The 23,657-nt window shown below is 48.1% G+C and overlaps 1 protein-coding gene across 5 annotated transcripts in view; it reads right to left on the reverse strand.

Moving 5' to 3' along the window:
* LOC132827829 (epsin-2-like) overlaps positions 1 to 23,657 on the reverse strand; it is a 95,478-nt gene that overhangs the window by 26,872 nt on the left and 44,949 nt on the right. For 4 of the 5 annotated variants that reach the window (XM_060844570.1, XM_060844569.1, XM_060844572.1 and 1 more), the window contains exons 3-4: positions 10,435 to 10,562; positions 2,306 to 2,380 (exon numbers count right to left, since the gene is read on the reverse strand). In XM_060844570.1, the coding sequence (XP_060700553.1) occupies positions 2,306 to 2,380; positions 10,435 to 10,562 (203 nt within the window). The remainder of the gene's footprint in view (positions 1 to 2,305; positions 2,381 to 10,434; positions 10,563 to 23,657) is intronic. The other variant, XM_060844571.1, reaches the window with a different exon arrangement.

A 23,657-nucleotide genomic window follows, 5' to 3' on the forward strand; every position in this document is an offset into this window, starting at 1 on the left:
CAGAAGGCTCCTGCACTAGCTGCCTACCTCTTTTACCTTTCCAGGAATTAACCCAACTATCTGACTGTATCTGTGGCTTTCCTCCCTTCCTATAAATGCTATCCATCACACCCCCTTGCTCTTGTAAATTCCTCATTGCCTCTGTCACTCCAACCGATCCATTCGATCTGATAGGATTTACAAAAAATGGCATTTATCGCAGATATAATCCTCAGTAACACAAACTCTCCTTGAACTCCCACATCTGACAAGAAGAGCATATCACTCTACTAAAGGCCATTTTTTCTTCTTCCAATCTGCAGACCCAGAAAATAGCACCATCTTATTCCTCTACAAAACACTGCCCCAGGCTAACTTAATACTTATGGCTTAAGATACATATCTCAATAAAACATATAATCAAGAAAGAAACCACTCCACTGATTATTGCGGATTTACAGCAAAGCTATACTTCAAACTATTCATTTATCTGATTCTGTGCTGTGACCTCTCCCAAACAGGTTCCTCTGAGATCAGTTGCAAATTTCTCTGTTTGTTAAGTTTTCCTAGATACGCTCTGATGTCCAGCGATACCTGAATTCAAACAGCAAAGGCAGTAATTGCGCAGGTTCACTGCTGTGTCAGTTAGCAGTGTGGATTTCTGTCTCTCTCTGTCTCTCTCTCTCTCTCCTGCAGTGACAGGTACTGTCTATTGTTTGTCCTTCTCTTCTTTTAAAAGTGCCATTGTTTTGACGTAATTACATTGATCCTATTGCAGCACTCTGAAGCTTCTCTCCCATTCCTTTCCTATCTCGCTCGGTTTCCAAGCTCGTTCCTTCCATCTTCTGTTCCCTTCAGCTCCTCTCCAGGCAAGGAATCTCTCACTTCCATCTCTCCTAAAGCACTCATCTGACCTCACAGACACATCACCATCCAACCACTTCCCCCATTGCATTCTGACTCAGAAACTTGTTATTTCCTAAACCCTGCACCTCTCATGATTGGATCATTCTCTGATCTGTCGCTGATCACCTCCTTCATCCCTGACTCACTCTCCTCTCCCCAATTCCAGTGATCGGTTTGGCTGCAATTGGGAGGGAGGGAAGGTGAAGCTGGAGCAGGGAAGTGAGGATCCTACTTCAAGGAAGATCTTCAGATGTTAACGCTCCCTTGTGAAGCCACAGAGGCTGGAAGATGCCAATCCAAGCCAGCCTACAAGGAAAGCCAAAAACCCTGTGCTTGAGCCAAGAGGGTGCTGCCAAGGAGGATAGGGCCAGGATCCAGCTCCGGAATTTAAGTTCCACGTTTGGTTGTGTAATGAAGTTGACACTGACTGTCTCCCTCCAACTCAGGATTGCAGGATGCAATTTGCATATTTAAAGAGGCCACATTTCCTTCTTAGAAATGGGTCAGGAAAATTGGATCATTTGAGAATATGGTGCGTTTGATTGGAGTTACTGACACCCAATAATTTAGTTGTCCAACCTCTGGCCTTGTGTGTCCTGTGATGAAAAATGTTTTGGGCAGCATGGTAGCACAGTGGTTAGCACTGCTGCCTTACAGCGCCAGAGATCCGGGTTCAATTCCTGCCTCAGGCAACTGTGGAGTTTGCACATTCTCCTCCGTGGGTTTCCTCCGGGTGCTCCGGTTTCCTCCCACAGTCCAAAAATGTGCAGGTTAGGTGAATTGGCCATGCTAAATTGCCCCTAGTGTTAGGTGAAGGGGTAAATGTAGGGGAATGGGTCTGGGTGGGTTGCTCTTTGGAGGGTCGGTGTGGACTTGTTGGGCTGAAAGGCCTGTTTCACACTGTAAGTAATCAAATCAATCCAGACTCTCCTGTATATTAAATGCTGAAGTAAGTCTCCGTCCAACTGAAGATTGGCACTGGAGTAATCGCTGGGATTAAGGTTCCTGCAACTGCACTCAGAACAATCTCTCTCTCTAATGAAACATTGAGTATCAGCTATCCATATGGGAATGTTTCTGTCACTTTACTCAGGTCTAGCAAATCTCTGTGGGTCCAAGTTAATCCCCATTCCTAATTAAACCAAGTCAGAGAGACAGCGCCACAGATGCTGCCCTAAAGTCCCCTGGTCTCTCACAGCTTGCTGGTACAGGTAGCCAGACAATTTCAATGCATGGTTATGAGTCAGCCAAGGATGCAACATGAAGACATTTCAGTCCCCTTTATCCCCAGGAAAGTGAGCAGGAAGGTGCACCACTGTTAGTCAATGAGCAGCTGGAGCAGACAGGTTGAAAGCACAGGACACACAACGAGGCAACACAGTGAGAACATTAGTGACTGTGCTCGATGAGCAGAAGCTACCTTCTCATGCTCCTCTTTGCTCAAACTCAATGCAATCTGCAGCTGGATTTCTTCATCAGACTCTGTGCTTGGCTGCTACAAGGTGTAAAAGCTGGGGTTAGCAAGTACATCATGGACTCAATGCTCGAACACAGGCTAACATCACGGGAACACAAGCTAACGACAGAGGAACACAGGCTAATGGCTGAAGAACTCTCACATTGAGCCAGTTCTGTTCTGACATCACATGACCACCTACCATCAATTGCCCCACCCTTATACATTTACCACTGGGTGCTTGACATGTCAATCCTTGCAAAAATCCATCCCATGCCAATTGAAAAATGAGGAGATTGCTATCCAGTTGAAGATTGTTGTCTGTCAGGCAAATTGGTGTTATGCACAAAAGTTTTATACATAATAAACACGTGTCCATAATATATTTAAAATAAAATTGACTTGTTTTAATGCCCTAATGAATTGATGACAGATTAGATCTGCCCCAGAGTTTAGACCTGGTGAAATGTGTGTGAACTCTCAGTGTGATCATCAAACTAGATAAATGATTTACTTCCTTTCCACAATGCCCCTAGCTTTCCTCATGGGGACAAGAAACCTCTGGAAACTTCAATCAAAACCCGCTCTACATATAAGCCCCTACAATGAGTGTAAATGCCATCAAGCCAGGGTTAGCAACAGTACCTATGAACATTTTAGCCATTGTCGACACAGCAGCTTATCCAACAGTACTCTCTGAGCGGAGTTAGTGAGTGCAGCCTTCCCCCTCTATCAACAGGGCACCCTGACTGGGCAATGAAGTCAGGAACCATAGGCTCCTTTCACACAGTTACAGACAAACATTTAATAACTATGCAGAGGTCAGTAGTTATCCATGTGTGAACATCACAGCAATATATTCCAAAAGCAAAGGCAAATGATCAGCTAAGGCCACAAGAATGGAAGATTATAATAGCTCTACTCACTGTCTGTCCTGGGGTTGTTTAACAGGATAGTATAGAGGGCTTTGTTCTATATCTAACATGGGGATGGTGGGTGTGGGTGTGGGGTTAAAGGTTGTTTGATGCTGATCTAACCTTTACATTAAAATCTCAAATCCTTAATCAGATTTTTAATGGCCCTGCCTAGAGATGCAGTTAGCTCAGTTGGCTGGTTGCCTGATGAGTGATGCCAATGTGTGGGTTCAGTTCCCACACTGGCTGAGGTTGCCATTAAGGATTCTCCTTCTTAACCTCTCCCCTCACCTGAGGCATGGGGACCCTCAGGCTTAAACCATGACCAGCTGTTCGCCCTAATGGGAGAGTAGCTCGATGGTCTGGGAAGACTTTGGTGACTTTATTTTTAATTCATTTCCCAAAGGGTGAGTTTGTCTAAATCCAGTCACAGTGCTCCAATGAAACACCCCTTCTCCTCTCCCTCATGTCCTCTTTACCCCTAAAGCAGACAGGGGTCTGGACCCTAAATGTCCAAACAAACAGACGTCACATGAAACAGATGGAGGAACATGTTGGCATAATATTTCCAAGATTTTAATCTTGATTCCCAAGGAAAGGCTGCAATTATCACCGATGTATTAACAAATACCTATTTGAAATAGAGTACAGTGTGGAAAAATGTGAAATTGTTCATTTTGGAAGGGAGAACAAAAGAATAGAATATTTAAATGGAGAAAAGCTGCAGAAAGCTGTAACACAAATGGACTTTGGGGGACTCATACACAAAATACAGAAAGCTAGCACATCAGGTAAGGTAACTAGGAAGGCGAATGGATTATTGGCCCTTATTTCAAGAGGTTGGCGTTTAAGAGTAGGGAGGTCTTACCACAACTGTACAAAATGTAAAAGAGATTTCACCAGGAGTAACATTGCCTTATTTAAGAAAAGTATCATTTAATTGGAGGCAGGTCATGCTTGATATGGAGGGATTGTCTTATGACCAAAGGCTAAACAGGTTGGGACTTTACTCACTGGTGTTCAGAAGAATGAGAGGTGATCTCAATGAAACATACAGAATTCTTAGGGGGCTTGACAGGGTAAATGCTGAGAGGATGTTTCCCCTTATGGGAGAGTCTAGGACCAGAGGGCGTAGTCCCAGAATACAGGAGCATCAATTTAAGGCTGAGACGAGGAAGCATCTCTTCTCTCAGAGTCTTGTGAATCTTTGGAACTTGTTGCTTCAAAGAGCTGTTGGGGAAAGGGTTCTTGTGTATATTTAAGGCTGAAATAGATTCTTAATCAGTCGGGGAATAAAGCGTTATGGTGAAAATGCTGGATAATGGATGGGAGGAGTGTCGGATCAGCCATAACCCTATCTATTAGTGAAGCAGACTCAAGAGGTTGAACAATCTACTCCTGTTCCTATTTCTTATGGTCTTGATGACCATCAACATTTTAAATTACAGTTAAAATGTCAATGTTACTGGCATGCAGTTATACCATTTATTCACCAGGTGGCAGCGTACAGCTGTTCTGACCAGTCAGGGCCAGTTTTCTCTCTCTCTGACCATCAGCTCAGCTCACTCTCTCACTCTCTCTCTCACCAACTAACTGCTCAGTGTCAAATTTCAGCCTTGCTAATGGACCAGTGAGTGTCCGCTTTCTCATCCTCCTGTACTAGCCCTCTCTCCTTGCAAAGTGACCAGTGAATGCCAGCTCTCTCCCTCACTGTGACTGACAGTTACAGCAGTTCTCCCCCAGTATCTGACCGGGCAGTGCAAGCTCTCTGTACCTGACCAGGCTGTCATGACTTGGAGGTGCCGGTGTTGGACTGGGGTGGACAAAGTTAAAAGTCACACAACACCAGGTTATAGTCCAATTGTGGGCGGCACGGTGGCACAGTGGTTAGCACTGCTGCCTCACAGCGCCTGTAGACCCGGGTTCAATTCCCGACTCAGGCGACTGACTGTGTGGAGTTTGCACGTTCTCCCCGTGTCTGCGTGGGTTTCCTCCGGGTGCTCCGGTTTCCTCCCACAGTCCAAAGATGTGTGGGTCAGGTGAATTGGCCAAGCTAAATTGCCCGTAGTGTTAGGTAAGGGGTAAATGTAGGGGTATGGGTGGGTTGCGCTTCGGCGGGTCGGTGTGGACTTGTTGGGCCGAAGGGCCTGTTTCCACACTGTAAGTCTAATCTAAGTTTATTTGGAAGCACTAGCTTTCAGAGCACCGCTCCTTCATCAGGGTTGAAGGAGCAATGCTCTGAAAGCTAGTGCCTCCATTTAAACCTTTTGGAATATAACCTGGTGTTGTGTGATTTTTAGCTTTGAACGGGCAGTGCCAGCTCTCTCTCTAGCTGACTGATGCTGACCATCATCAATTCTGTTGGGAGGAGGGAGGAATGTGCAATGACACAGCCCATCATATACAAGGCTGAATATGCACAGAAACAAAGACAAATTTTAATTGTGCTTCTGAACCAGACATGCTCTTGGCTCAAGCAGAGAACTGCTCAGAGTCAGTCTGAAACATGCAATACTTATTGCTGTTATAGGAGGCTCTGAGATAGCCCCTCTAGAATGCAATGTCATTGACCTTACTCACTGGTGAAAACTGGCTTGCATTCCATAATCTAAAAAAGCCTGACTGTTACTCATTTGTGAATGATTGATTTCCTTTTCCTTCACACCCATAGGATATCTCAAACAGCTTCACAACCAATGCAGCAATTGTGAACTGTTGTAACTTAGAAATCATGGCAGTCAATTTGTATACAGCAAGGTCCCACAAACAATGTGACAATGACCAATTTTACTGTTGCTTGGTGGCAAATGCCAGGAAGAGCTCCTCTTCTTCCATCGTGCCATGGGCTCTCTCTCAGCTATCTGAGGTGATGGAAATGGTCTACGTTTAAGATCTCAGGCAAACAACTACACCAGACAGACCCTCCAATTGTGCAGTGCTTCCTCAGCATTGACCATCTGACAGTGCAGAGCTCCCTCAGTACTGACCCTCCAACAATGCAGCACTCTTGCAGTGCTGACTCTTTTGCAGTGCAGAGCTCCCTCAGTACTGACCCTATGACAGTGCAAGTGCTCCCTCAGTACTAATCCTTCAAAAGTATAGTACTCCCTCAGGATTGACTCTCCGACAGTGCAGAGCTCCCTCAGTACTGACTCTCCAACAGTGCAAGTGCTCCCTCAGTACTGACCCTCCAAGAGTGCAAGCGCTCCCTCAGTACTAATCCTTCAAAAGTGTAGTACTCCCTCAGGATTTACTCTCCAACAGTGCAGTGCTCCCTCAGCCCTGACCCTCTGACAATGCGCCACTCCCTCAGCTTTGTACCTCTGACAGTGCGGCACTCCCTCAGCTCTGACTCTCTGACAGTGCAGCATTCCCTCAGCTCTGACCCTCCGACAGTGCATCACTCCCTCAGCTCTGACCCTCCAATAGTACGTCATTCCCTCAGCTCTGACCCTCTGACAGTACGGCACTCCCTTAGCTCTGTACCTCTGACAGTGCGGCACTCCCTCAGCACTGACCCTCTGATAGTACGGCACTCCCTCAGCTCTGACCCTCCGACAGTGCGGCACCCCCTCAGCACTGACCCTACGACAGTGCGGCACCCCTTCAGCACTGACCATCTGACCGTGCGGCACTCCCTCAGCTCTGACCCTCTGACAGTGCGGCACTCCATTAGCCCTGACCCTCTGACAGTACAGCACTCCCTCAGCTCTGACCCTCTGACAGTTCGTCACTCCCTCAGCTCTGATCTTTTGATAGTGCGGCACTCCCTCAGCTCTGACCCTACTACAGTACGTTACGCCCTCAGCTCTGATCTTCTGACAGTGCGGCACTCCCTTAGCTCTGACACCTCTGACAGTGCGGCGCTACCTTAGCTCTGACCCTCTGAGAGTACAGCACTCCCTCAGCTGTGATCCTCTGACAGTGCGGCATTCCTTCAGCGCTGACCCTCCGACAGTGCGGCACTCCATTAGCCCTGACCCTCTGACAGTGTGGCACTCCCTCAGCACTGACCCTCTGATAGTTCGTCACTCCCTCAGCTCTGTACCTCTGAGAGTACGGCACTCTCTCAGCTCTGGTTCTCCGACACTGTGGCACTCCCTCAGCGCTGACGCTCTTTTAGTTATGATAATAAGGAACAGGATCAGTGCATTTGAAAGGGAGGATCACAGATCAGAAAAATAATATGTGTAATCTGTTGGGAGAAACGTAGAAACGGCAAAGGGCATCAGATCTCAGACACCAAACAGCAGTGGTAGTTTACGGCAACGTATAAATCAGGTGATGAGAGAAGCTTGTAGCATTGGGTGACATCAGTCTGTTTAGAGACTGGGTAAGTTAGTCCAGCATGAAAATTGTAGACGACAATTTTCTGGAGTGTGTTAGGGACGGTTTTCTAGAGCAGCATGTTCGAGGTCAGGATATTTTTGATCTAGGATTTTGTCATGAAAAAGGACTAATTAATAATCTGGTAAAATAATCCTTTAACGATGAGCGACCATGATATGACAGAATATTACATTATGTGTAAAAGTGAAGTGATTCAATCTAAAAAAAGGCTGCTACGTTTGAACAAGAGAAATTAGGAAAGCATGAGACACATGTTTGGCGAGTTGGATTGGGAAAATACTTTAAAAGGTGTGACTGGCTTTGAAAAGCTATTATATGGCTCACAACAACGATACATTTTTTCAAAGAGTCAAGTTTCATGGCTGAAAGAGGAAGTTAAGGATTGTTTAAAAGAAGTTGAAAAGAAAAGGTTTATAAAATGGCCAGAAACAGTAGCATATCTGAGGATTGGAAAGTTTTTAGAATATGGCAAAGGAGGACTATGAAACTAATAAGGAGACAGGATGAATATTATACAAATGGAAACTAGCAAAGAACATCAAAAATGGATTATAAAAGTTCCTACAACTTCACAAAAGGAAACATTTGGCTAAGATGGGTGGGGATTACCAAAAGCAGAGTCAGGAGAACTTATAATGGGAAAGAGAGAAAAGGCAGAGAGCTAAATGATTATTTTGCATCTGAGGAATATACAAGAAATCTCCCAGAATTAGAGATTCCAAGTGACTCGTTGGCATGAGGAGCTGAGGGAAATTAGTTTCAGCAAGAAGATTGAACTCAAGAAATTAATGGGGCTCAAAGTTCAGAAGTCCCTGCAAATCTGATAATCCATATCACAGAGGGTTGAGGAGGTGGCTATAGAGATAGTTGATCCATTGGTAATTACAGAATCTGTCATGATTCCTGCAGATTAGAAGCAAGCAAAGATCCCCCCACTGTTTGTGAAAGGGGCATAACAACAAACAGACTTGACATCTGTACATCAATTGTAGAGAAAATGCTAGAATCTATCATAAAGGACTTGATAATTGGACATTTTGATAAAAATGAGCTGATTTGACATACTCACCTTGGATTTGCGAATGGAAACTTGTTGGCGTTTAAGAGGATGGCACTAACAAAATTGATAAAGGGGCATTGATGAATGTTATAAACACTGTATTTGAATTTTCAGAAAGCTTTTGATAAGGCCCCCCACAGGATATTGGTAGCAAAATGCAAGCACGTGGTACAGGAGGTACTGCCCTGGCAAGGATTAAGGATTAAAATCTTCGAGTAAAAAATGAGGTCTGCAGATGCTGGAGATCACAGCTGAGAATGTGTTGCTGGTCAAAGCACAGCAGGCTGTGAAGGGCTTCCTGATGAAGGGCTTATGCTCGAAACGTCGAACTCTCTATTCCTGAGATGCTGCCTGGCCTGCTGTGCTTTGACCAGCAACACATTCTCAGCAAGGATTAAGGATTGGCCATCAGGCAGAAAACAGCAAGTAGGGATAAACAGGTTATTCTTGTGTTAGCAGATAGCACCTGGTGGGTAACAAAGACTCAGTACTTCAGCTCCAACTGTTCATAAAGTGTATCAATGATGGGAATTCAACGTAATATTACCAAATCTGTAGATGATACAAAGCTAAGCAGGCGTTATGTTCTGAGAAAGATGTAAAATATTTTCAGGAGGATTTGTTTAGGCCTAGGGATTGTGCAGAAACATAGCAAATGGAATCTGATGTAGGAAGATGATGTAAGAAGATGTGCAGAACATTTCCTCAATGGTGAGAGGCTGGAAAATGTGGATATGCAGAAGGACTTTGGTTTCCCTGTTAATAAGTTATTGAAGGTTAAATATGGGTGCAGCAAGCCATTAAGAAGGCTATGGAAATGTTAGCCTTAATAGAAAGGGGATTTGAGTACATGAATTGTGATGTCTTGCTTCAACTGCATAGCAGCTTGGCTAGACCACACCTGGAGTATTGTGTGCATTCTGGTCTCTATCTCAGGAAAGAAGTTAGAAATCACACAAGATCAGGTTATAGTTGGGCTATTATTCACCCTAGTCCAACACCGGCACCTCCACATCATATCTCAGTCAAGATATTATTGTCATAGAGATTAAGGAATGAGGTTTCACCAAACTATTTCCCAGCATGGTGGGACACTCCTGTGAAGATAGAGTAGGCAAACTGAACCTGTACTCTCTAAAGTTTCAAAGAATGACAGGCAACCTCATAGAAAGCTACAAAACACTTAGAGGGATAGACAGGGTTGATGCAAGTCAGATATGTCCCCTGTTGGGGTGTTTAGAACCAGGGGGTCACAATTTAACAATAAGGGGATGCCACTTAGGACAGAAATGTGTAGAATTGATGTTTACTCCAAAGGTGCTGAATCTTTACAGTTTTCTATCCCAGAGGACAGTGGAGACTGTGTCAATGCATATAATGTGATAAGTATTTGATTTCCTTTGGTGTACAGGGTTATGGGGATAGTGTTAGTAAAAGGATTGAAGTGTTCATTGACCATGATCATGTTAACGGAGCAGAGCAGGCTCAATGGGCTGAATGTCCCGATGCTCCTTGTCTGACCCAGTAGTGACAGCGTACCTCGGTACTGACCCTCTGACAGTGCAGCAGTCCCTCAGTACTGACCCTCAACTGTGTACTGTTCCCTCAGCATTGACCTCTGCCAGTGTAGCACTGCCTCCAATCCTCTGACTGTGAGCAATCCCACTGTGTGAACGTGGAGCTGCTCGGATGATTGGGGCAGGTTGGGAGTGGTTGAAGTTGAAACTGTTGGTGGATGAAGGAATCTGCTGCCTGGGTGGTTGCTTTACCTGAGTTGCTTTCTCAGCTTCCTCCCTGCTCATTGCCAGCGCAAGCTGTAACTGCAGCTCCTCTTCACCGCTGGTGTGGGGTCTGGCCTGCTCCAGATCTGGATTAAACCTGGGAGATGAGGAAGAAGCTGCAAAACACATGAAGACCACAGTAACATCAACATTGAAACATTGGTGATGCCACAGCACTCTGTCCCTACCCCGGGCTACTGGGTGTTTGTGGGGCAGGGAGACTGGGGAGGGGTTGGGGGGGGGGGGGGGGGGGGGGAGGAGGTGTGGAGTTTGTTGGGTTACCCTTGTATCACAAATAATCTGATCAGTAGCGAGGGGTCTGGGTTCACTTCCAGGTCCTTTGAAGTGAAGCAAAAGAGGACAACAGCTCATATTACTGAACAAACACAAAGTCGGTGTTGCAGAGAGCACTCAGTGCCCAGGACCATTTCGGCTGGTGTTCAGCTCAGGATTCCTCAACAGCAGCAGCAGCAGAGTGCGATGGACTGAGTCCAGTCACTAGCAAGTCAGCACAGAGCTCCCACTCACAACTCCACAGAAACGTACCCAGCAGAAACCCCAATATCAGGGTGAGGCGGGTCACCAGATTGTCCCAGTGGGAAATGTGATGGAAGGAGTTCCAGGCAAGGGGAGTCCAGGTGGAGATTGGGATGGAGACTGTTGTGTTCAGCACAGAGGCTGTATGAGTGGGTCGAGGTGGGTAGGACTGTGGGTTTTGGGGTGAATTTGGGGCTCGATCCAGACACTAGGATTTGGGGGGAAAAGTAGGGTTTGGTGGGGGAAGTTGGGTTGGCGGGGGAATGGAGTTCAGGTGCAGAGGGGGGTTCAGGGAAGAGAGAGGAGTTCAGGGGGAGTGGGGTTTTGGGGGGGAATTAGGTTTGGAGCAGTGGAGTTCAGGAGCAAGTGAGATTTGAGGCAGTGGGGTTAGGGGGAGTGGGGTTAGGGACAGTGGGGGTAGGGAGAGTGGGGTTAGGGGGAGTGGGGCTAGGGAAGTGGGGTCAGGGGGAGTGGGGTCAAGGGGAGTGGGGCTAGAGGGAGTGGGGCTAGAGGGAGTGGGGCTAGGGGGAGTGGGGTTGGGGGGAGTGGGGTTAGGGAAGTGAGGTTAGGGGGAGTGGGGTTAAGGGGAGTGAGGTTAGGGGGAGTGGGGTTAAGGGGAGTGGGGTTAGTGGGAGTGGGGTTAGTGGGAGTGGGGTTGGGGGAGTGGGGTTGGAGGGAGTGGGGTTGGGGGGAGTGGGGTTGGGGGGAGTGGGGTTGGGGGGAGTGGGGTTGGGGGAGTGGGGTTAAAGGGAGTGGGATTAAGGGAAGTAGGGTAAGTGGGAGTGGGGTTGTGGGGAGTTGGGTTGAGGGAAGTGGGGTTAGGGGATGTGGGGTTGGGGGAGTGGGGTTAAAGGGAGTGGGGTTAGTGGGAGTGGGGCTGGTGGGAGTGGGGTTAGGGGGAGTTGGGTTTGGGGAAGTGGGGTTAGGGGATGTGGGGTTTGGGTGAGGTGTTCTGGGGAAAGTGGAATTTGGATGAATGTAGGATTGCGGTTCAGGGAAAAGTGGGGTTCAGGGGAAGAGTGGAGTTTGGAGGCAAAGTGTTATTCAAGGGGAGACTGTGGTTTGAGGGGATATAGTGGGGTTTGGGAGGGAACAGTGAGGTTTGCTGGGACAGTGGGATTTAAGGGGGAGAGTGGAGCTTGAGGGGAGAGTGGGGTTTGGGGGAAGAGTGTTGTTTAAGGAGGAGAGTGTTGTTGAGGGTAGAGTGAGGTTTGAGGGGAGATAGTGGGTTTTGGGAGGGGAGAGTGGTTTCACCAAGACAAAGTGAATTTTGGGAACAGAGAATGGGAATGAGGTGGAGAGAGTGGGGGTCAGCAAGAGAACAAAGGACAGGAGGAGGGCGTGGGTGAACAGAGAGAGGGAGGGCGAATGGAGAGAGAGGGAGGGTGAATGGAGAGAGAGGGAGGGTGAATGGAGAGAGAGGGAGGGTGAATGGAGAGAGAGGGAGGGTGAATTGAGCGTGGGAGGGCGAGTGGATAGTGGAAGGGTGAATGGAGAGAGAGAGAGAGAGAGAGAGAGGGCAAATGGAGAGATGGAGGGTGAATGGAGAGAGAGAGGGCAAATGAAGGGAGGGAGGGAGAATTGAGAGAGAGAGAGAGAGTGAATGGAGAGAGAGAGAGAGAGAGAGGGTGAATGGAGAGAGAGAGAGAGAGAGAGAGAGAGGGTGAATGGAGAGAGGGAGGGCGAAAGGCGAGAGAGAGAGAGCGAGCCAATGGAGAGATAGTGTGAATGGAGAGAGAGAGGGTGAGTGGAGAGAGGGCGAGTGGATAGAGGGAGGGCGAAATGAGAGAGGGAGGGCCATTGGAGAAAGGGAGGGTGAATGGAGGGAGAGAGAGTGCGAATGGAGAGAGCGAAGGTGAATGGAGAGAGGGAGAGCAAGTGGAGAGAGAGGGAGGGTGAGTGGAGAGAGAGTGGGTGAATGGAGAGAGAGAGGGTGAATGGAGAGAGAGAGGGTGAATGGAGAAATGGAGGACAAATGGAGAGAGGGATGGTGAGTGGAGAGAGAAGGTGAATGGAGAGAGAGAGAGGGTGAATGGAGACACACAGTTTTCAATGAATTTCATTGTGATGGACTGAACTCGCTGTAAGCTGTAGGACGTCAAATTGTAGTGATTCTGTCAAGCTTCTTGGTATTAGTTAGCTCTGAGAGGGTAAGGACAGCATCTCAGGAGAGACCTAATGGGATGGGGTTGACCTTTTCAAGGGATCACTCACTTCTGCAAAGCAGCCCGTGGAGCTAAGCACTGCAGAAAGCCTCCCATTTTATTTTGTGTGTCAATAGTCAGAGGGGAGAGGTTAATGATGTCAAAGCCTCGACCTCATCGTAAACTCTAACACACACCTATTGTTCAAGGAGACAGCTGCTCTGAACACCCAGAATGATGGAGGGCCGCTGAATGTAAATGGCTAATAGACTGAAATATTTCATACAGTAGGAAGGTCATGCTCATGACAGACAGTCGCTCACATCATCCACTGGCTGAGGGTAAATTAAGTTCCAGGATCACCTCACTCAGGAGGAGCTGGCTCTTTCAGAACTCTGTGGCAATAAACCATCAACTTTGGATTCTCACAGAGACTGAGGAGAGAGGTCTGGAACATTATCACAGGACTTATACACCTTAATGGTAAGGTCCTGGGGAGTGTTGCTGAACAAAGAGACCTTGGAGTGCAGGTTCATAGCTCCTTGAAAGTGGAGTTGCAGGTAGACAGGATAGTGAAGCAGGCGTTTGGTATGCTTTCCTTTATTGGTCAGAGTATTGAATACAGGAGTTGGGAGGTCATGTTGCAGATGATCAGGACATTGGTTAGGTCACTTTTGGAATACTACATGCAATTCTGGTCTCCCGGCTATAGGAAGGGTGTTGTGAAACTTGAAAGGGTTCAGAAAAGATTTACAAGGATGTTGCCAGGGTTGGAGAATTTGAGCTATAGGGAGAGGCTGAATATGCTGGGGCTGTTTTCCCTGGAGCGTCGGAGGCTGAGGGGTGAACTTATAGAGGTTTATAAAATCATTAGGGACATGGATAGGATAAATAGTCTCCCCAGGGTAGGGGTGTCCCAAACTAGACAACATAAGTGAGAGGGATAAGATTTAAAAGAGACCTAAGGGGCAATTTTTTGACACAGAGCATGGTGCAGGTATGGAATGAGTTGGTAGAGGAGGTGGCAGAGGCTGGTACAGTTACAACAATTAAAAGGCATCTGGATGAGTACATGAATAGGAAGGATTTAGAAGGATGTGGGTCAAATGCTGGCAAATGGAACGAGATTAATTGAAGATACGGAGGTGCCGGTGTTGGACAAAGTTAAAAATCACACGACACCAAGTTGTAGTCCAACAGGTTTATTTGGAAGGACAGGCTTTCAGAGCGCTGCCCCTTCGACAGGGAGCGAGTGCAGTAGGATGACAGGGCACCGAATCTGATCCTGCCCCATGAGCTACCTGATGGAGGAGCAGCACTCCAAAAGTTTATACTTCCAAATAAACCTGTTGAAATATAACCTGGTGTTGTGAGATTTTTAACTTAGATTAACTTCAGATATCTGATTGGTTATGGGCAAGATCCATGCTATGACACTAAGTAAAAAAAATTTTGCAGGGGGAAATTACCAGATCACTGAACATTAGTTTGGAGTTGGATAGGGAACACTAAGTGTGACTGAGGATGGGGAGTGGGATGGGGTACAGTGTGTGTGAGGGTGGGGAGTGGGATGGGGTACGGTGTGTGTGAGGGAGAGGAGTGGGATGGGGTACAGTGTGTGTGAGGGTGGGGAGTGGGATGGGGTACAGTGTATGTGAGGGTGGGGAGTGGGATGGGGAACAGTGTATGTGAGGGTGGGGAGTGGGATGGGGAACAGTGTATGTGAGGGTGGGGAGTGGGATGGGGTACAGTGTATGTGAGGGTGGGGAGTGGGATGGGGAACAGTGTGTGTGACGGAGGGGAGTGGGATGGGGTACAGTGTGTGAGAGGGAGAGGAGTGGGATGGGGTACAGTGCGTGTGAGGGAGTGGGGTGCAATGGGGTACAGTGTGTGTGAGGGAGGGAAGTGGGATGGGGTACAGTGTGTGTGAGGGAGGGGAGTGGGATGGGGTACAGTGTGTGTGAGGGAGTGGGGTGCAATGGGGTACAGTGTGTGTGAGGGAGGGAAGTGGGATGGGGTACAGTGTGTGTGAGGGAGTGGGGTGCAATGGGGTACAGTGTGTGTGAGGGAGGGAAGTGGGATGGGGTACAGTGTGTGTGAGGGAGGGGAGTGGGATGGGGTACAGTGTGTGGGAGGGTGGGGAGTGGGATGGGGTACAGTGTGTGTGAGGGAGTGGGGTGCAATGGGGTACAGTGTGTGTGAGGGAGGGGAGTGGGATGGGGTACAGTGTGTGGGAGGGTGGGGAGTGGGATGGGGTACAGTGTGTGTGAGGGAGTGGGGTGCAATGGGGTACAGTGTGTGTGAGGGAGGGGAGTGGGATGGGGTACAGTGTGTGTGAGGGAGGGGAGTGGGATGGGGTACAGTGTGTGGGAGGGTGGGGAGTGGGATGGGGTACAGTGTGTGGGAGGGTGGGGAGTGGGATGGGGTACATTGTGTGTGAGGGAGGGGAATGGGATGTGGTACAGTGTGTGGGAGGGTGGGGAGTGGGATGGGGTACAGTGTGTGTGACGGAGGGGAGTGGGATAGGGTACAGTGTGTGTGAGGGAGAGGAGTGGGATGGGGTACAGTGTGTGTGAGGGAGGGGAGTGGGATGGGGTACAGTGTGTGTGAGGGAGGGGAGTGAGATGGGGTACAGTGTGTGTGAGGGTGGGGAGAGGGATGGGGTACAGTGTGTGTGAGGGTGGGGTGTGGGCTGGGGTACAGTGTGTCAGTGGGTGGGGAGTGGGATAGGGTACAGTGTGTGTGAGGGAGGGGAGTGGGATGGGGTACAGTGTGTGTGTCAGGGAGAGGAATGGGATGTACAGTGTGTGTGAGGATGGAGAATGGGATGGGGTACCTTGTATGTGTGTTTTAAATTTCATCTGCCCATTTTCCCAGACTAAGTCCTTCTGAACGCTGTTCGTATTTTTCTTTATTAGTATTGTATTCTTCACTATAAATTCAGTTTCATGCTGTCAATAAACTTGAAATGAAACCTTTTCTGCCCAAGTTAAGGTCCTCATGTACATCAAAATAAAAGCTCCAACACTGTCCCCTTTAGAACATGTCCCATTGTATGCTTCTCTCTCAACTCATAAACTGCTGGGTACCATCACTCTCTGATAGCTGTCCCTTTGTCGGTGTTTTTATTCATGCTGGCTATACCTTTCGATTATTTTATGAGGTCTGATGAGACTTTGTCAAATATCTTTTGAAAATCCACATCTATGTCAAAGAAACTTGGAAACATGTCTGTCACACATGATGGACTGCCTTTCAGATTACTTACAGATTTTAATTTAGCAGCCCACATCCTTCCCACTTTGAGAAGATGCTGTAACGGTAATAATGGAAATGTGGCTCTGAAATACTGAATAGTATTCAAGGATACAAATTGCTTGAAAAGATGGGAATTTAAAGAGGGAGGTTGTGTGGGTGTACTGCACAGGGGTTGTCACTAGAGATGGAGAAACACATATGCAGGGAGATCACAGAGATGTGCAAGAACTATACAGGGGTGATATCATAGAACTTTAATTACCGATACAGTATAGTGATTGGAATAATATTTCTATAAAGGGAATGGAGAAGAAAATTCGGAAATGCATCCAGAAATACTTCCTGGACCAGGATGTTTCAGTTCAACTAAAAGGAGGCATTTCTGGATCTTATGTTGGTATGTCAGTGGTGGGTAAGTTGTTGGAGGGGATTCGGAGGGACAGGACTTATGTGTTTTTGGAAAGGAAAGGACTGATTACAGATAGTCAATATGGCTGTGTGCGTGGGAAATAGTGTCTCATAAACTTCATTGAGTTTTTTGAAGAGGTGATAAAGAAGATTGATGAAGACAGAAAAGTAAACATTATCTACATGGACCTCAGCAAAGCGTTTGACAAGGTTCTGCATAGTAGGCTGGGTAGTAAGCTTAGATCACATGGAATCCAGGCGCAGCTATCCAATTGCACATAAAATTGGCTTGAAGGTAGGAGATAGGGGGTGATGGTAGAGGGTTGCTTTTCAGACTCGAGGCCAGTGACCAGTGGTGTGCCACAAGGATTGGTGCTGGGCCCACTGCTTTTCATCATTTATATAAATGATTTGGATGTGAATATAAGAGATACGGTTAATAAGTTTGCAGATGACACCAAAATAGGTGATTTAGCAGACAGTGAAGAAAATTTTCTCTGAGTACAACAGGACCTTGGCAAGTGGGCCAAGAAGGGGCAGATGGAATTTAATTTAGGTAAATGTGAGGAGTTGCATTTTGGAAAGAAAAATCAGGGCAGGACTTATTCAGTTAATGATAGGGCCCTGGATATTGTTGCCAAACAAAGAGATCCGGGGGGGTACAGGTGCACAGTTCCTCGAAAGGATGTGGACAGGATGGTGAAGGTGCTGTTTGGCACTCTTGTCTTCATTTGTCAGTGCATTGAGTATCGGGGTTGGGATGTCATGCTGCAGCTGCATAGGACATTGGTGAGGCCACGTTTAGAATACTGTGTACAATCCTGGTCGCACTTCTATAGGGAAGATGTTGTTAAACTTGAGAGATGCACAAAAGATTTATGAGGATGTTGCCAGGATTGGAGGGTTGGAGCTACAGGGAGAGGTGAAATAGGCTGAGAGGTGTCAGAGTCTGAGGGGTGACCTTATTAAGGTTTATAAAATCATGAGGTCATGGATAGAGTGAATAGTCAAGGTCTTTTTCTAAGGGTAGCGGAGTCCAAAAGTAGAGATCATAGGTGTAAGGTGACAGGGGGAAAGATTCAAAAGGAACTTGAAGGATAACTTTTTCATGCAGAGGGTGTTGCCTGTAAGGAATGAGCTGCCAGAGGAAGTGCTGAAGGTCGGTACAATTACAACATTTAAAAGGTATCTGGATGGGTATATGAATAGGAAGGGTTTAGAGGGATATGGGCCAAATGCTGGCAAATGGGATGAGGACAGATTGTGATGTCTGGTCAACATGGATAAGTGGACTGAAGGGTCTGTTTCTGTGCTCAACGACTCTGTGACTTCATGAGGAAGATAGGCTGAGGATCTGTGGAAATAACACTGGGGAAAGAGAGTTCATCATAGTGTTTAGATTAGTAATAAATAGAAAAGCACAATGAATCATCAAACCTACATCTCCTAAGGTGGGAGAGGATTCACTGTAAGGGGATTAGATAGGATTTAACAAATGGCGGTATGGAACCAAAAACTAACAACACAAAGGGGGAATTTTGTGTAGAGGAAGTTTCAGGCCAGGCTGGGTAAATTCCAACAAGGGTGAGCAGCTTTGAAAAGACTGGCAAAGAGCCATCAAGCTTCTGCCATGACCTAAGGAGCACAGCACTGTCAGAGGACCATTACTGAGGGAGTGCTGCATTGTCGGAGGATCAGTACTGAGGGAGCACTGCACTGTCAGAGGGTTAGTACTGAGGGAGTGCTGCACTGTCGGAGGGTCAGTACTGAGGGAGCGCTGCACTGTCAGAGGATTAGTACTAATATAGTGCTGCAATGTCGGAGGATCATTACTGAGGGAGTGCTGCATTGTCGGAGGATCAGTACTGAGGGAGCACTGCACTGTCAGAGGGTCAGTACTGAGGGAGTGCTGCACTGTCGGAGGGTAAATGCTGAGGGAGCGCTGCACTGTCAGAGGATAAGAACTGAGGGAACTTTACACTATCGGAGGGTCAATACTGAGGGAGTGCTGCATTGTCAGAGGATCAGTACTGAGGGAGCACTGCACTGTTGGAGGATAGGTACTGAGGGAGTGCTGCACTGTCGGAGGGTCAGTACTGAGGGAGTGCTGCACTGTCAGAAGATTAGTACTGAGGGAGTGCTGCAATGTCGGAGGAGCGGTACTGAGGGAGTGCTGCACTGTCGGTGGGTCTGTACCGCGGGAGTGCTGCACTGTTGGAGGGTCAGTACTGAGGGAGCGCTGCACTGTCGGAGGATTAGTACTGAGGGAGTGCTGCACTGTTGGAGGATCAGTACTGAGGGAGTGCTGCACTGTCAGAGGATCAGTACTGAGGGAGTTCAGCACTGTTGGAGGATCAGAACTGAGGGAATGCAGCACTGTTGGAGGATCAGTACTGAGGGAGTGCTGCACTGTCGGAGGGTCAGTACTGAGGGAGTGCTGCAATGTCAGAGGATCAGTACTGAGAGAGTGCTGCACTGTTGGAAGGTCAGTACTGAGAGCATGCTGCATTGTCAGAAGGTCCGTATTGAGAAAGTACAGAGTGCACCATGCTCTCAGAGGGTCAATATTGAGTGAACGCTATGCTGTAGGAGGGGCTGTGGTGAGGGAAGCACTTTGTTCAAGGGTCAAGACTGAGAGAGCAATACACTGTTGGTGGGTCAATTACTGAGAGAACAGCACTGTCCAAGGGTACTGTCAGAGGTTGTATTTAAGGAGTACAGCACTGGCAAAGGATAACATTGAAGGAGTGCTACACTGTCAGAGGTCAGTACTGAGGGAGTGTGGCACAGTCAGAGATCAGTATTGATGGACTGTGGCACTGTCAGAGGTCAGTACTGAGGGATTGTCACACTGTCAGAGGTCATTACTGAATGAGTGTGGCACTGTCAGAGGTCAGTATTGAGGGAATGTGGCACTGTCAGAGGCAGTATTTAAGGAGTACAGCACTGGCAAAGGAAACATTGAGGGAGTGCTACACTGTCAGAGGTCAGTACTGAGGGAATGTCACACTGTCAGAGGTCAGTACTGAGGGAGTGTGGCACTGTCAGAGGTCAGTATTGATGGGCTGTGGCACTGTCAGAGGTCAGTATTGAGGGATTGTCACACTGTCAGAGGTCATTACTGAGCGAGTGTGGCACTGTCACAAGTCAGTATTGAGGGACTGTCACACTGTCGGAGGTCATTACTGAGGGAGTGTCACATTGTCATAGTTCAGTATTGAGGGAGTGTGGCACTGTCAGAGGTCAGTACTGAGGGAGCGCTGCACTGTCAAAGGATCACTACTGAAGCTGTGCTGCGCTGTCGGAGGATCAGTATTGAGGGAGCACTGCAATGTTGGAGGATCAGTACTGAGGGAGCACTACACTGCCAGAGGGTTAGTACAGAGGGTATGCAGCACTGTCGGAGGATTAGTACTCAGGGAGAGCAGCACTGTGAGAGGGTCAGTACTGAGAGAGTGCTGCACTATTGGAAGGTCAGTACGGAGAGTGTGCTGCACTGCTGGAAGGTCAGTACTGAGAGCGTGCTGCATTGTCAGAAGGTCAGTATTAAGAAAGCACAGAGAGTGCACCATGCTCTCAGAGGGTCAATATTGAGTGAACGCTGTGCTGTAGGAGGGGCTGTGGTGAGGGAAGCACATTGTTCAAGGGTCAAGACTGAGACAGCAATACACTGTTGGTGGGTCAGTTACTGAGAGAACAGCACTGTCCAAGGGTACTGTCAGAGGAAGTATTTAAGGAGTACAGCGCTGGCAAAGGACAACATTGAGGGAGTGCTTCACTGTCAGAGTCAGTATTAAGGGAATGTCACACTATAAGAGGTAATTATTGAAGGAGTGTGGCACTGTCAGAGGTTGGTACTGAGGGAGTGTGGCACTGTGACAGGTCAGCATTGATGGAGTGTGGTACTGTCAGAGGTCATTACTGAGGGAGTGTGGCAATGTCGGAGGTCATTACTGAGCGAGTGTGGCACTGTCACAAGTCAGTATTGAGGAACTGTCACACTGTCAGAGGTCATTACTGAGGGAGTGTCACATTGTCATAGTTCAGTATTGAGGGAGTGTGGCACAGTCAGAGGTCAGTACTGAGGGAGTGCTGCACTGTCAGAGGATTAGTACTGAGGGAGTGCTGCACTTTTGGAGGATAAGTATTGAGGGAACACAGCACGGTCAGAGGATTTGTACTGAGGGAGTCCTGCACTGTCGGAGGATTAGTACTGATGGAGCGCTGCACTGTCGGAGGATTAGTACTGAGGGAGCACTGCATTGTCGAAGGATTTGTACAGAGGGAGCACTGCACTGTCGGAGGATCAGTACTGATGGAACGCTGCACTGTCGGAGGATTAGTACTGAGGGAGCGCTGCACTGTCAGAGGATTAGTACTGAGGGAATGCTGCACTGTCAGAGGATCATTACTGAGGCTGTGCTGCACTGTCGGAGGATCAGTACTGAGGAAGCACTGCACTATTGGAGGATCAGTACTGAGAGAGCGCTGCACTGTCAGAGGATTAGTACTGAGGGTATGCAGTACTGTCGGAAGATTAATACTGAAGGAGTGCTGCATTGTTGGCGGATCAGTACTGAGAGATCGCTGCACTGTCGGAATATCAGAACTGAGGGAATGCAGCACTATCGGAGGATCAGTACTAAGGTAGTTCAGCACTGTTGGAGGATAAGTGCTGAGGGAGCGCTGCACTGTCGGAGGTTCAGTACTGAGCAAACGCAGCACTGTCGGAGGATCAGTACTGAGGGAGCGCTGCACTGTCGGAGCATTAATACTGAGGGAATGCAGCACTATTGGAGGATTAGTACTGAGGTAGTGCTGCAATGTCAGAGGATCAGTACTGAGGAAATGCTGCACTGTTGGAGTGTAAGTACTAAGGGATTGCAGCACTGTGAGAGGGTCAGTACTGAGAGAGTGCTGCACTATTGGAAGGTCAGTACGGAGAGGGTGCTGCACTGTTGGAAGGTCAGTACTGAGACCGTGCTGCATTGTCAGAAGGTCAGTGTTGAGAAAATACAGAGAGTGCACCATGCTCTCAGAGGTTCAATATTGAGTGAACACTATGCTGTAGGAGGGGCCGTGGTGAGCGAAGCACATTGTTCAAGGGTCAAGACTGAGAGAGCAATACACTGTTGGTGGGTCAATTACTGAGAGAACAGCACTGTCCAAGGGTACTGTCAGAGGCAGTATTTAAGGAGTACAGCACTGGCAAAGGACAACATTGAGGGAGTGCTTCACTGTCAGAGTCAGTACTGAAGGAATGTCAGAGTTCAGTATTGAGGGAGTGCTGCACTGTTGGAGGATCAATATTGAGGGAGCGCTGCACTGTCAGAGGATCAGTACTGAGGGTATGCAGCAATCTCGGAGGATTAGTACTGAAGGAGTGCTGCACTGTTGGAGGATCAGTACTGAGGGAACGCAGCACGGTCAGAGGATCTGTACTGAGGGAGCACTGCACTGTCGAAGGATCAGTACTGAGGGAGGACTGCACTGTTGGAGGATCCGTACTGTGGGAACGCAGCATTGTCGGAGGATCGGTTCTGAGGGAACGCTGCACTGTTGGAGGATTAATACTGAGGGAATGCAGCACTGTCGGAGGATTAATACTGAGGGAACGCAGCACTGTCGAAGGATCAGTACTGAGGGAGCACTGCACTGTCAGAGGATCAATACTGAGCGAGCGCAGCACTGTTGGAGGATCAGTAGTGAGGGAGCGCTGCACTGTCGGAGGATCAGTACTGAGGGAATGCAGCACTGTCGGAGGATCAGTACTGAGGGAATGCAGCACTGCCAGAGGATTAATACTGAACGAATGCTGCAATGTCGGAGGATCAGTACTGAGGGAACGCAGCACTGTTGGAGGAACAGTACTGAGGGAGCGCTGCTCTGTCGGAGGATTAATACTGAGGGAATGCAGCACTGTCGGAGGATTAGTGCTGAGGCAGTGCTGCAATGTTGGAGGATTAGTACTGAGGGAACGCAGCACTGTCGAAGGATCAGTACTGAGGGAGCACTGCACTGTCAAAGGATCAATACTGAGCGAGCGCAGCACTGTTGGAGGATCAGTAGTGAGGGAGCGCTGCACTGTCAGAGGATCAATACTGAGCGAGCGCAGCACTGTTGGAGGATCAGTAGTGAGGGAGCGCTGCACTGTCGGAGGATCAGTACTGAGGGAATGCAGCACTGTTGGAGGATCAGTACTGAGGGAGCACTGCACAGTCGGAGGATCAGTACTGAGGGAGCACTGCGCTGTTAGAGGATCAGTACTGAGGGAAAGCAGGACTGTCGGAGGATCAGTACTGAGGGAACACTGCACTGTCAGAGGATTAGTACTGAGGGAGCGCTGCACTGTCAGAGGATTAGTACTGAGGGAATGCAGCACTGCCAGAGGATTAATACTGAACGAATGCTGCAATGTCGGAGGATTAATACTGAGGGAATGCAGCACTGTCGGAGGATTAGTGCTGAGGCAGTGCTGCAATGTTGGAGGATTAGTACTGAGGGAGTGCAGCACTGTTGGAAGGTCAGTTCTAGAGCTTGCTGCACTGTCAGAAGGTCAGTATTAAGAAAGCACAGTGAGTGCACCATGCTCTCAGAGGGTCAATATTGAGTGAACGCTGTGCTGTAGGAGGGTCAAGACTGAGAGAGCAATACACTGTTAGTGGGTCTGAGAGAACAGCACTGCTCAAGGGTACTGTCAGAGGCAGTATTTAAGGAATACAGCACTGGCAAAGGACAACATTGAGGGAGTGCTACACTGTCAGAGTCAGTACTGAGGGATTGTCACACTGTCAGAGGTCATTACTGATGGAGTGTCACATTGTCATAGCTCAGTATTGAGGGAGTGTGACACTGTCAGAGGAT

This window comes from Hemiscyllium ocellatum, chromosome 25, assembly GCF_020745735.1.
Source record: "Hemiscyllium ocellatum isolate sHemOce1 chromosome 25, sHemOce1.pat.X.cur, whole genome shotgun sequence".
NCBI lineage: Eukaryota > Metazoa > Chordata > Chondrichthyes > Orectolobiformes > Hemiscylliidae > Hemiscyllium > Hemiscyllium ocellatum.